The sequence below is a fragment of the Cheilinus undulatus genome, linkage group 12, assembly GCF_018320785.1.
Source record: "Cheilinus undulatus linkage group 12, ASM1832078v1, whole genome shotgun sequence".
Classification (NCBI taxonomy): domain Eukaryota; kingdom Metazoa; phylum Chordata; class Actinopteri; order Labriformes; family Labridae; genus Cheilinus; species Cheilinus undulatus.
Genome location: NC_054876.1, coordinates 50,366,241 through 50,380,325, shown reverse-complemented (window position 1 = coordinate 50,380,325; position 14,085 = coordinate 50,366,241). Strand labels below are relative to the sequence as shown.

The 14,085-nt window shown below is 35.7% G+C and overlaps 1 protein-coding gene across 1 annotated transcript in view; it reads right to left on the bottom strand.

Moving 5' to 3' along the window:
- The window catches only part of pcf11 (PCF11 cleavage and polyadenylation factor subunit), a 30,994-nt gene extending 17,942 nt beyond the window's left edge, over window positions 1-13,052 (bottom strand). The window contains exons 1-4 of the mRNA XM_041801314.1: window positions 12,691-13,052; window positions 6,188-6,313; window positions 4,621-4,803; window positions 129-350 (exon numbers count right to left, since the gene is read on the bottom strand). Of these exons, the coding sequence (XP_041657248.1) occupies window positions 129-350; window positions 4,621-4,803; window positions 6,188-6,313; window positions 12,691-12,933 (774 nt within the window). The 5' untranslated portion in view covers window positions 12,934-13,052. The remainder of the gene's footprint in view (window positions 1-128; window positions 351-4,620; window positions 4,804-6,187; window positions 6,314-12,690) is intronic.
- Window positions 13,053-14,085: the final 1,033 nt, after the last annotated feature.

The following is a 14,085-nucleotide window of genomic DNA, read 5'->3' as shown; positions in this document are numbered from 1 at the left end:
ATGGTGATCCACTAAGGCGCAGACCCATGGAGGTCATGCTGGCCTAAACCACCACAGCATGAATATGAAGTTCAAACAACGTTAAATTAACAGAGCTTGTGCCATTTAAAAACAATCCAATGACTTACCAGCTGAGCTTTGGTCTGCTCCAGTTCCAGCTCGATCTTCTTCTGCTGCAGCTCTAGGAGTTGTTTCTGTTTGGCGAGGAGCTGCTGCCGGATCATCTGCTCCTGGGTCAGACTCGACTGGCTGATGGCGGGCGCCGCTTGAGGAGCCGGTGCAGCAACAGGTGGGGGCTGCGGCGGCGATTGCTTGGCAGGGACCGGTGGGGGCGAGGACACCTCCTCAGACTGGAGACAGAATCAGAGAAACATCAATTACCTAACATAACATTCTGTCTCATCTCAACGGGCAATACATTAAGGTATCATAGAAATGTTTTAAGGTGCCCGTTTAATCTCCAGAGAAACATCATCGTACTATGTTTCAGTTCAAGAATCATGTTAATGAAACCTAAAGCATAGGCAGAGAAAAAACTCAAAATAAACAGGATATGTGGTCCTACACATTCTTTACATTTTTGTCTTCTCATTTCTCCCTTTCTGATAGCGAATGCATACCATTACTCAGCCTTTCCACTCCTCTGGTGGAATCTAAAGACCCACCACCTCCTTAGTAAGAAACTGCAAACCAAAACATTTAAACCACTCTAAAGTATTGACTAAAAAAGCAGCAGTTTGGACATATGACTGGAAAAACATGTTTAAAAAGCAAATCATTACAGGAGCCCTGTATGCAGACATCTGGGCATATACTATCTGGTTACAGTTATTTTGGCTCACATTGCAATTGCGAACAAATTTTGCTTCTTATTTTAACTGAGAAGATTATGCAGTAAAGCATATCACAATTTAATCTACATTTCTTTTAACTGCTTAACATCAACATATAAAGAGTTCAGTACAGCCTGGCAGGAAAGAGGAAGAAAGGGCAAACATGGCAGCCACTCATGTCAACATCAGTTTATGATCCATCGAGTTCATCCTGCAGCTCTGCGTGTTTTTAAGCTTTCTAAGCAATGACAAGTAGGACTGGTCAATTAGTCAAAATTTAGATTAAATCACAATATGTCCTACTGCCAAGGTGCCATAATTCTTTGAAATGAAAAATGTGTTAAAATACCAGTTTAATAAAAAGTTTTATGCAGCAGAGATATGTTCAACCCAACATGCAAACATTTAAGCATCCCATTTTTTTAGAATAGTTTGCAAAAATCCTACTTTTGTTTTTTTTTTTTTAAGTTTTTCTAAATCAAAGTGAGAATGACATGAAAATGATCATCCTTTTAATACAACAATTAAAACTGAATTTACAATATGAGTTAAAATAATCGCAATTAAATATTTTTCTCAAAATCATTCAGCCCTACTTTAATCTATTTAATGTTGTGGTGGCTAAAATATAGATTTACTGCTCCTGTTCCTTGAAAATACATAAGACGTGGAACTTAAAAAATTCGAAAAAGTACATCAAATCACCATCGCAAATAGGAGAAAATAATCACAATGAGATTATTTTCCCAATGCGTTCAACCCTTTTGACCTGCAGTCCAAGAAGAGCATACTTAAGTTCACACTGAACACATGAACCTAAACTTTGGGGTTTAATCCATGTAATCAGTTTTGGAGAAACCACTCTCAAATAATTTCAATAAATTAACACTTGGGAAAACCTGCTGTAAACCTATGATAGAGAGAGAAGTCAAGACCTTGAGAACAACATTTACTCCTCATCACAGCTAAACAGAGTAAAGGTAAATGTCTGGATGTGGCTTCTGTAAATCACTACCTGTCTGTGGCTGTTTACCTTTTCTAAGCACACATTTGAAACCCTTTTAGAGTCCTGACCCACAAACAGAGAACCACTGAATGAATTTTAAGATTGATATAACGATAAATATTCATTCTAAAATACAGGGATACATCTTTTAGATGTATCCATACGTTTGGGATGCACCATCTAAGATTTTTGTCCAAAATCCAGTATTTCTGAACTCATTTTTTGGAATTATACAAACACCAGTATGGTATCCCCAGTGCACATACAGAAGCAGACGGTCAGCTGGTTTAACACTTTACCACCTACACTTTATGGTACCCTTGTACATCTTTCCCATCCTTAATGCTGATATGAGATTTATAGGTCTGATTATTGGCTGTTAACATGGGCAGAATCTGCTGACACCAACATTCAACTTCTTAAGCTATTATCTGCAGGTAGCGATACTCTGCAGATACTATCACACATCTTAAACAGGGTATATGCAGGAATCTTGAAGTTTATTTTAATACCTTTTTAAGACTTTTTCAAGACCTTCTCAATATTTTTAATACCTCACCGCCACTTCAAGCTGTAACCATTTACATCAGTGATATTTTTAACTTAACAGTTTTAGTCTGTGATAAAGACTATAGACCACTATGATAGAACAAAATTCAAAGAGGCTGGGATAGTAAATCTTTGTGCTTCTGAATTTCCACCCGCTCGCACTGGCGCTCTCAGAGACAATTAACGAACGCACCCAGAATAACCTAGTTTTTTATGTACCTGTTCATGTTTGTTTTTTAATAAAAGTGAATAAATTCACACACTTTTACGATGTTTTTTGAGACTCAAACTCTTGGACAGCTAGTTCAGAAAAAATACTTTCAAAATTTAAGACTTAATAAAGTCGTGATAAGACTTTTTAATACTTTTTAAGGGTCTTAATTTTCCCAAAATTGATTAATCACCTTTTAATACTTTTCAAGACCCTGCGGATACCCTGTTAAAATACAACTGCCCAGCCCTTCTTTCAACTGCAAACACTGATGTTATGGAAATGTTCTTTAGACCCCTATAAGGGAAAAAGTAATCTAGACTCCCCTCACAATCAAACAAGGAAAGTAAGAATTAAATATGTTATCATTGTTAATTATTAAAGAAATGATATTATATGATGTAAATTTAAATAATAAATTATAAATATTTTATGATTGTTATTTAAAATTTGGAGGGAGTATAACCCAGACGAGAAGAAATCTGTGTTACTCAGAGACGTATTAAACTCTCATGACTGGATTTTTTCTGGATTTCCAGGACCGTGATTTTAAATCTTGAGAAATGTGAACACAAAGGAAAAGTTATTTCTGACCAAGCTACAGTATCAGTAGAATTCAACACTAGAAAGAAATCTGTGGACTTTCTTAGTGGAGATCTAGAGCCAAGTAGTAGCAAGACGCCGAGTTTAATCATTTTCACAACTTAAAAGTGTGTGTTTTTTTTTTCAATGTAGAAACAATCGGGATCTCATTATCTGAGGACAGATGTTTAGCTTTATCAGTTTTAAAACTAAACAAGACACAAGTTTAATCACTTTATGAACACACACATCTCTTAAAGCAGTAGTTCTCAACCTTTTCAGCCCGCGACCCCCAAAATAAAGGGGCCAAAGACCGTGGACCCCCACTGGACCTGAAGGTGGTTGAACACAGCCACCCACAATCAAGAATAGTCATGTTCAGACAAGGCTGCACGTAAGGGGGGATAAAGGGGAGAGCTTTCTGGGACTCAGCCAAACTGGGGGCCCATAGAGCTCAGCAAAACCGTGGTCCATTAGGAAGTTAAGCTGTGACAACCGTATTTATATTTGACCTTAAAAGATAACCACTCTTATCAAAGAACAAATATCTTTATTCATTTATTTAAGTAAATAGCCTCCTTTGAATGAAAATGACTTTTGTTTAAACATAATTAAAATGGGCTAAAAATGGCTAAAATTGGTTAATAATGGCAAAAAATGGTGGAAAAGGTGGTGAAATTTTAAGTAACATAAATGAGTTCAAAGTGGCAAAAATTAGATAAAATTGGCAGAAACAAAAATAAGTGTAAGTGGCAAAAACAGGCACAAAAAGTGGTAAAATGGGATCAAAAGGGGCTGAAATGGCTTTTAAGTGCAAAAAATAGGTGGAAATTTAGTGGAATGTGATGAAAATTGATAGAAACTGGCAAGCATGGGTCAACTGTGGTAAAATCAGCAAAAAGGGGTGTAAAAAGTGGTTGATAGATGCAATAATAGGTCAACAGAGGCAACGATAGGCAAAAAAGTGGCAAGAATTGGTTTAAAAATAGCAAAACTAGGCAGAAAAAGTGGTGGAAAGGTTTAAAATAGACAAAAATTGGGTTTCAAGTGGCAAACGTGTGCTAACATTGGTGTTTAAAGTGATGAAAAAGAGTTAATATTTGGTAATATTGGTGTCAAGTGGCAACAGCAGAATTTAAAAATTTTCTTAGTTTTATCGGGCGTCTGGTGACCCCCAAGGGGGTCACGACCCCAAGGTTGAGAACCACAGTCTTAAAGAAACAGACCTGAAGCTTCACTCAAAGACAGAATACTAAAAACTTCAAGTCTAACAAAAGGATCTTTAATTCTTCTGGGAACCTAAATAAATCATTCTAGGAGAATATCAGTTATCCTATGAACCAGACCCTTACTGATCTCATCTTACTGAAGACAGCGGCAGTAAATGACTAAAAAGCAAGCACTGACACTAAAAGACGTGTTGTCGAGCACATACACACCTGCTTTAAAAACTTGGGGTTGACATGAATGCTGGCGTTGATGGTGGGAGGCAGCAGCTTGATGGGCCAGGCCGGGTCCAACGAGTTGACCCGGACGTCCAGTGCATACAGTTTCTTTAGAGGAAACACGTCGTCCCACGTGGAGCGTAACTTGAACAGACTCTTTCTAGTGTTTTCATCCACCTATGAACAGAGGACAGGACTTGGTCCACAGCTACCCACAGACAGCTGAACACACCACAGCAGCATTACTTTGACTTTATACTAATGCACAGATTCAAATGGGTTTTAAAGACATTCAGTAGGGCTTTAAATGCATAAAACTGACCCCCAAAGTTTTATTAGCAGCACTAAGTTATGGCATCAAGTACAGAAGAGTTTCAGGGTCAGATAGGAGCCAGAAAAAACAAGAACATGTTTTTTATTATGCACTTCAAGAAAAGCTGAGCAATACTCTGAATGAATGGCGATATGCCGAGAGGAAACACTGAAAAAGGCTGCAATGTTTAAGAAAAAGAAGTCAAAACATTGGGGCAAAAGAAGCAAACATTAAGGGAAAAGTTAAAATACTGAGTGAAAAAGTCTGGGGGTGAAAAGTCAACATACTGAGTTAATACTGAGTAAAAAAAACAAACTGTCAACGGATGTAAATGTCATATTTTTAAGAAGACAGTCTGAGTTATTGAGGGTCAAAGAAAAAATATTGAGAAAGTCAAAACATTTAGGGGAAAGTGGTTGAAAAAAAGACAAAACCTTGAGGAAGAAGTTGAAATGTTGAGGGATAAAAAGGTCAAAATATGGAGAGAATAAAGTGCCAAACTGTTGAGGGAAACAAGTGAAATGTTGAGCAACAATAAGTTAAAATGCTAGTGAGAATAAGTTGAAAATTTTGAGGTAAAAAAAGCTTTAATGTTACTGGAAAGAAGGTGAAAGATTCATGGAAAAAAGTTGAAATGTCTACAAATATAAAGGTCAGATTTGTTAGGAAGACAGGCTGAACTGTCGCAGGAAAAAGAACAAACTTTGAGGGGAAAGTAAAAATAAAACTTGAGGAAAAAGATGTTGAAATGTGGAGGGATAGAAAGGGTCAAAATGTAGAGAATTAAGAATCGAACTGTTGAGGAAAAGGTTGAGACGAGAAAGAAAAACTGATTAGTAGTGGGGACAACGTTCAAATGCTAAAGGAAAAAGGTCTCAGTGTTGAGGAAAAAGTCTAAAAGCTTGGATTTTTTTCCAATCAGGAATTCAAATATTTCTCATAACACCAACTTTTTAAAAACATTTCACCTTCAACTTTTCCCACATTGCGGCACTGAAATGTAACCTTTTTCTCCTTGACACTGTCCTTTATCCTGAAGTGCATGTTAAAAAACATTGCCTTTCTTTAAATTTTCTCATGTCTGACCCATAACCTCTTCTACACATGAAGTGAACGGAGCAGACTGCAGGAGTTTACATTAAAAAAGCAAGCAACACAACAAACAAGAGGGAAGTGAGGCGAGCTGCTAAACAGATTTAGTGCTTTAAATGTTTTAAGAAAGCTAAACAGCAGCAAAGAGAACTGTACCTTTTCAAAGACACATATAAATGAAGTGATTAGGTTTTTAGCAAACACTGCAAGGTATTCTCCTCCAACATTCTTCACTATGGAATCCACTAAGTACAAAACTGGAAGCTTCTCGGTAGCTGGGGCCTGGAGCAATAGAGAACTCGACAAGTTTAGAACACAACATGGGTAAAACCAACATTTCAGAACAAATTATTTGAAAAAAAAAAAAAAAAAACAACCAGAAAATGATCAACACAGGCCGTAGGCCCTCCCCATCACCACCCGCTGAGAAAAAAGAAACAAATAAAAATGTGGGAAAATTGCAAAAGAAAAAAAATTCAGTCGTGTGAGGTAGTTTAGGAAACCAGGAATGAAAAAAAGGACAGTCCAAAGTCTCTCAAGTTTTCTTCTCTCTGGGGTCAAAATAAAAAATACTCCATTAGTCTCCTTTGAGTCCTGCTACTGTGACAGATCCAAAAATATGAAGGAAAATCTTTAAAGATCAGTCTCTCCAGGGTGTGCACTTTCATCATCCTCCAGTCCATGGAGATAAAAATCAAAAACATGGCATCCAGTCTGCAGGAAACTTTTGGTTTTTACCTCCAAAGAGGGTTTTTCTCCTTTAAACCACTCTTTGTACTTTACCCCGGCAGTTTAAATCTTTAACTTTACACCCAAGGAGTTAAAATCACTCACACCTTTTTAAATATTTAACCTTCTGAAGTTTAAACCCCATTACGTTTTAAAAAACAGTCTTGACTCGTTAGAAAGTAGAGCTTTAAGTTAAAGAAGCTGCATTTAAACTCTGTTACTTCTAACTTTGCAGCAGCAGTGAAATCAATTAATCCAAACATGCTGAGTCAGACTCAGCCATGTGAGTAAAAGTAAACCAGAGTCATACCAATAAATTACACTGGGAAATAAAAAATGACAAAAAGCACATTTCACATTTTTTATTATAGCATTTTAACCATTCAATGACATTTCAGTAAAGCAGGATTCACTAGTGAATTCAAGCAGAGAAACTTAAATCTGATCTGTAAAGCTCTGTGGAGTAAACGTGCAAACACTGAGCAAAGAGACACGGATCTGAACTGCTGACTAAAATGCATTTCTATAGAAAACAGGAGGCAGTCAAAAGAGGCCCCCACTACTCTACTTTCAACAACAGCTAGCCGGAAATGTTTATTGACAAAAGAACTGAGATATCCATCAAAAAACATCCAAACGGTCTGGTGTTTATTAGCAGACAAAGAGAAAGACCTCTGGATGATGTGGACTAAATGATGAGTGTTTACAGTGGCTGTGAAAGGCGAGGGCAGCGAGTTTACATTTAAATCCAAAAACTGAAGGGACTGATTCTAACAAGTTCACAGCACCTGAGCTTGTTTTATGGTAATAAAAAGTGCTAATAACTACCAAAGCTCCCACTACTAAATGCCAGAAATATAAAAAACCAACAACTTCCTACTAAAAATGAGGTTTCAGAAAGGCAACATTTCACTCAACACTTTCTCCTCAAGGCTTCAGGTGTTATGGTTTAAAAATACACACATTAGACTGATTTAGCACTAAAGACACTAATAAACAAGCATAGAGTGACTGCTGTTTCACCCTTTCACCCTGCTGATTCTCCCTAATGCTTTTCTAAATGCCACAGGAGAAAAAATAAATTTACTGTATGGCTAAAACTAAAGTTATTTTAAAATTCAAACATTACCTTTTAGTTTAAAAACTTTTTTGGTGGGCCTTTTCAAATAATTTGATCTTCTATGCATCTATTGCTTGGTTCTACTTTGACCTTTTGTGTAGTACACTTTGTACAAAATGCACTGATTATAGTTTACCCTAGTTTAATATTTATGTTCGTTTTTGATAAAATAAAGCCCAACAGTGAGGTTCAGAAGTAAAAATCCCAACAATCTGCTCCACATTAAGAGTAAAAATGTCATGGCTTTTCCAGTTAGACCTTCCACGAGCTACCAGAGTGTGATATACTGGAACATGCTCCTGTTGAGTCTTTATAGCATCAGCATTGTTTGGAGAAAAAAAACGGTTTATTCGCAATTTAAGGGAAATAATCTACACTGTTCACATTTCTGGTGAGTCACCGCGACATCTGATTGGACATCGTAACCACTGCTGGCAACACAGATCACTAGTTAGACGTTTTATTATTAAATCACCTACAATAGACAGATAAACAACCTCTGTTCATGCCACATCATTTAGCCGATGTTTGGGAGCAGGGCCAAACCCATCCCAAAAAGGATTCCCGAAGATATGTGGAATGAGTAGTTAATTCATTTCAGTGTTAATTTTGGCAGCTATTTTTAATTTCTAGCTATTTTTAGTCTCAGTTTTAGTCACATTTTAGTTATTTCTATCCTTTTAGTTTTAGTCTAAAACTCAAAACACTAGTCTGTTTTAGTCCATAAAAGTTCTCACATTTTAGTCTTTACTTTTAGTCCAAGCATTTATTCTCTTGCCTAATTCTGGTACCAAATCATGGTAGTGTGTTCTCTGCCAAACCTGGGGTCCCTGCTTTCTACAGCTGAGAGGCAGAATAGATACAGATGTATTGTTTTTGACAGATTTACCCACAGTGGAGAAATATCACAGATTTTGAATGTCTGACAAAAACTACATGACATTTTAGTCTTATTTTAGTCATCTTGACAAAAACTAGACTTTGTTGTTGAAAGTTTTAGTCATCACAGATCTATTTTTGTTGGTCTCAGTCTAGTTTTAGTCATCACGGATCTATTTTTGTTAGTCTTAGTCTAGTTTTAGTCATCACAGATCTATTTTTTTGTTAGTCTAGTTTTAGTCATCACAGATCTATTTTTGTTAGTTTTAGTCTAGTTTTAGTCATCACAGATCTATTTTTGTTAGTTTTAGTCTAGCTTTAGTCGTCACAGATCTATTTTTGTTAGTTTTAGTCATCACAGATCTATTTTTGTTAGTCTAGTTTTAGTCATCACAGATCTATTTTTGTTAGTCTCAGTCTAGTTTTAGTCATCACAGATCTATTTTTGTTAGTTTTAGTCTAGTTTTAGTCATCACAGATCTATTTTTGTTAGTCTTAGTCTAGTTTTAGTCATCACAGATCTATTTTTGTTAGTTTTAGTCTAGTTTTAGTCATCACAGATCTATTTTTGTTAGTCTCAGTCTAGTTTTAGTCATCACAGATCTATTTTTGTTAGTTTTAGTCTAGTTTTAGTCATCACAGATCTATTTTTGTTAGTCTTAGTCTAGTTTTAGTCATCACAGATCTATTTTTGTTAGTTTTAGTCTAGTTTTAGTCATCACAGATCTATTTTTGTTAGTCTCAGTCTAGTTTTAGTCATCACAGATCTATTTTTGTCAGTCTTAGTCTAGTTTTAGTCATCACAGATCTATTTTTGTCAGTCTTAGTCTAGTTTTAGTCATCACAGATCTATTTTTGTCAGTCTTAGTCTAGTTTTAGTCATCACAGATCTATTTTTGTCAGTCTTAGTCTAGTTTTAGTCATCACAGATCTATTTTTGTTAGTTTTAATCTAGTTTTAGTCATCACAGATCTATTTTTGTCAGTCTTAGTCTAGTTTTAGTCATCACAGATCTATTTTTGTCAGTCTTAGTCTAGTTTTAGTCATCACAGATCTATTTTTGTTAGTTTTAGTCTAGTTTTAGTCATCACAGATCTATTTTTGTTAGTCTCAGTCTAGTTTAAGTCATCACAGATCTATTTTTGTCAGTCTTAGTCTAGTTTAAGTCATCACAGATCTATTTTTGTCAGTCTTAGTCTAGTTTTAGTCATCACAGATCTATTTTTGTTAGTTTTAGTCTAGTTTTAGTCATCACAGATCTATTTTTGTTAGTCTCAGTCTAGTTTTAGTCATCACAGATCTATTTTTGTCAGTCTTAGTCTAGTTTTAGTCATCACAGGTCTATTTTTGTCAGTCTTAGTCTAGTTTTAGTCATCACAGATCTATTTTTGTTAGTCTTAGTCTAGTTTTAGTCATCACAGATCTATTTTTTTGTTAGTCTAGTTTTAGTCATCACAGATCTATTTTTGTTAGTCTTAGTCTAGTTTTAGTCATCACAGATCTATTTTTTGTTAGTCTAGTTTTAGTCATCTCAGATCTATTTTTGTTAGTCTCAGTCTAATTTTAGTCATGAAAAAAAGGCTGTCGGCGAACATTTTTATTCACAGTTTTAGTCAGCAAATTTACACCGCTTTTGAGAGTGTTTGATTTTTATAATCCTAATGTAAAAGTGTGCTACTATGCCCTAACTTTCCAACTGCTCTGAGTCAATATGAAGTTTTACATTTCCACTATTGAACGCTGCTGACACATTTGTGCAATTTTAGTCCATTTTGGTGAAAACTATGACTGAAGATCTGTAAATTCCTTCAGCTTTGGAGCTTTCGAATGCTATCGATCATTCAAACAACAGAACACAACTACAATACATTTTAGTCTAGTTTTAGTCATCTTGATGAAAACTAAATGACTAAAAGTCATCACAGATCTATTTCTGTTAGTTTTAGTCTATTTTTTTGTCATGGAAAAAAGTCTGTCAATGAATAGTTTTAGTCACAAAATTAACACTTATTCACTTCCCAAATTGTGTACGCAGTCTTCAACTTTTGCCATATTCTCCATTTTCCCAATCCCATTTTAGTGCCAAATCAAATGATTTATAATCCCAAGTACCCAGATATTTTGATGGCTTGGTACCAGAACTCAAAACACTAATATTAGGATTTAAAAAATTGTAAATGTGGGATCTAAATATGGAAATTTACTTCAGAAAAAGCACACCGTCACTGTTGAGCTCTACTGACCTCGTCAAAAATGGTCAATAGATCTATGTTTTGGATATCATGGTTTAAAAACATATCCTATTTCAATGATTGATATCATCAATAAGTGCCAAATGTTTAAGAAAATTAGACTTCCTCATTTTTTCTTCTAACTAGAAGCTGCTACCTGCGGTAAGCAGTGGTTTAGTGCTGAGAGAAATCATAAAACTGGGTGCTTTGCCATGTACTGCACTTATATTGTCTGATTATTACTAATATTCTGGTACGTGACAACCCTAGTCTAATATATCTAAAGTCCTTTAGTTTTTAATCAGTTATTTTCATATAGCACGGACATTTATTTAATACTAGGGATGCACGATATTGGATTTTTGCTGATTTGCCAATATTTAAAGATTCATTTAATGCAGATACTGATACCAATATTTAAATATTCTCTTCAGACAAGAAATTTTAGTTCTTCTGGAAACACTTTAAGGTTTTAGAACGGCTAAGAAAAACTTTAGTCCTTAAAAAAAACTTTAAAGTTTAAAAAATGAGGATAAATCAACAAATAGAACTATACTGACATAGGTCTGTTAGTTCAGCCAAAAATTCCACTAATTTATTAATATACATGGACAAAATTTACAGTCGATATATGCTGAAATACACAGACAAAATATCGGATGTAAATATCAGCAGGAAACCTACTGATACCGATATCAGACCATCCCTATTTAATAATGTAATTTTTGTCATCGTTTGCACAACTACACATTCATATTAAGTCAATTTCATTTACTGCCATTTATATCTATAATGCTTGAGTATTGTTGGCCCTAATTACACTATAACTACTGTTTACTCAGTATTAGCCCGTTTCTTATATCTTAGTTTAAATATTTATTTCAATTGTACAGCTTGGATCACAGTAACCTACTCTGAGACCAAAATGTATAATCATCTGTTCATACAGTTTGTATTTTATACACTAACATGACTATACTATGTGTTGTATACTGCTTATTCTTGCATATATATATATTTTATATACCTCACATTTCTTATACTTTTTCCTGAATATTGACTTTTTGTGTCTGCTCTCTCATTTTGCAGTGTGGTCGGAAAATTATCTTATCAACTAAACTGAACAAATCTTGGTGGTACGTTTTTGGCTCTCAAGTACTTTACAGATTTGTTTTAAAATCTAGATACTTAACACATATATATTTATCGTAATACTTTCACACCTGTTTAAGTACTGATAGATGACTTACGACTAACGTCCTACTTTTTGTGCTAAGTATAGGTTTTTACTCCTTTTGGTGGTGTATTTCAACGTTAATTTAATTTTTAGGAGCTCTGATCTGATTTTCCAACTCGGTCTCTTTAAGGTCTTGATTTTACGGTTCGTATGAATGCTGCTCTAAATTTAGAGTTGCACTGACTACGTTAAAATGTGTATTTTCAAATCCAGAGGACGACACTAACGATCTGATATACTAGAACAGAGAACTCCTGGTTCAAATAAAGCGCTGCCACTCGGTGTACTGGCTGAAGATAACAATAGCTGAATGTAACGTCTCTATGTGACATGTCGGGCAACAGAGCACTGGGCGCCATATTGAGCTAACAGCTAGCTTAGCCTAGTGAACATCGTGTACTGGGCCTTCTACGTACATGGACAGAAACAGCTTAAGTTTAAGTATTTCTATATTTATAAAAACCTTGCTGATTTGCGCTTCAATAATTGCGACGATATCCTTGGCGAAGTGCAGGTTTTCCTCGGCCAGAATGGTCAGCATGTTGATGTGGGGCTTGCTGTTGAACGTCAGGTCTTCCAGAGAGGACTGGTACTCTCGACAGGCGTCGTCCCTCGCCGCGCTGTCGTCCATCTTCAAGCAGATTGACCCGGCAAAACCTAGGCGACGCTCATCAATAGCATGACCATTGATTAGTAGGCAGTCCATGAACTCATGTAGCCAAATGTTCCGCCCTGTTTTCTGAGAAATAACGCCGGGGTTGTCGTGTATTTTTCAGCCGCCGCCTGCCGTCTTCTCGGATCGTTTAGCGACAACAAGATGGCGACTCTAACTGAAGGCCACATACGTCACTGGAAAAATGCAATATCTGACGTGACGTCTCTGCGCCCTCATTGGCTGTTGTCCACCCGCCCTGGGCGGGTTCTCGGTTTTCATTTGTTGGATTTAATAATAGCCACACAAACAAACCAATCATATTAAGCTTTTTGTTACATAACGACAGACGTGCAGATGTTTCACAACATAACAACACGAGGCCCAAACATGGCGACCTAACAATAGTTGTGAGACGGTTAATACAAAACAAATACTGGAGGTTAGAGAGCGCGTGTTCAGACAGTAGTCACAGATTATTTAAATACATATTGAAATGATCTTTCAGGCCTTATCAGCACGTTAATACATTAGCTTAAAAACACAGGTCTTCTAAGGAAAAACCCCATTCCAGCCTCGATATGATATTCTGTTCTGGCCCTTCTGTTCTAGCTGAGATATTCATTCGTAAATATGTCAATTATTCTGCTAGTGAAGTATTATAGGCATACCTTTTCAAACTTCCTCCTAGGGAGGGTCAATAAAGGTTTACCAGTACCATCTTATTTAACAAAATCATGTTTGCAGTCACAATCTTTGACTTTTTGAAAATAAACAATTCTAATACTTGAACTGCCAATGGGTAACATTTACCCAAGGCCGTTCTTTAATTGTATTTTGATGTGTTTACAGTTTTAATGACTGTCAGTCTTTGACTTTTCCTAAAAGTTTGTTAAATAGCACCCGGTGTTTTTTTTGTTGTTTTGTTGTTTTGTTTTTTTGTTTTTTTGTTTGTTTTTTTTCCTAAACCTAAATTTTTTTAATGGACATTTATATCTAGAACTGCCATGCAGGTCAAATTTACCCCATAAGAAAGCCTTGATTATCCTGCTGTTTTATTTCACACCAGCAACAAATAGATGCCAAAGGTAATCTCAGTGCTTTTAATGAAGAAGAATCCGATGATGAGGAAGTTTCAGGATTAGCATATGGCAAGTGGTTTTAACATTTAAAAGCTAAGTTTGACTATCCAGAATTAATATTGTA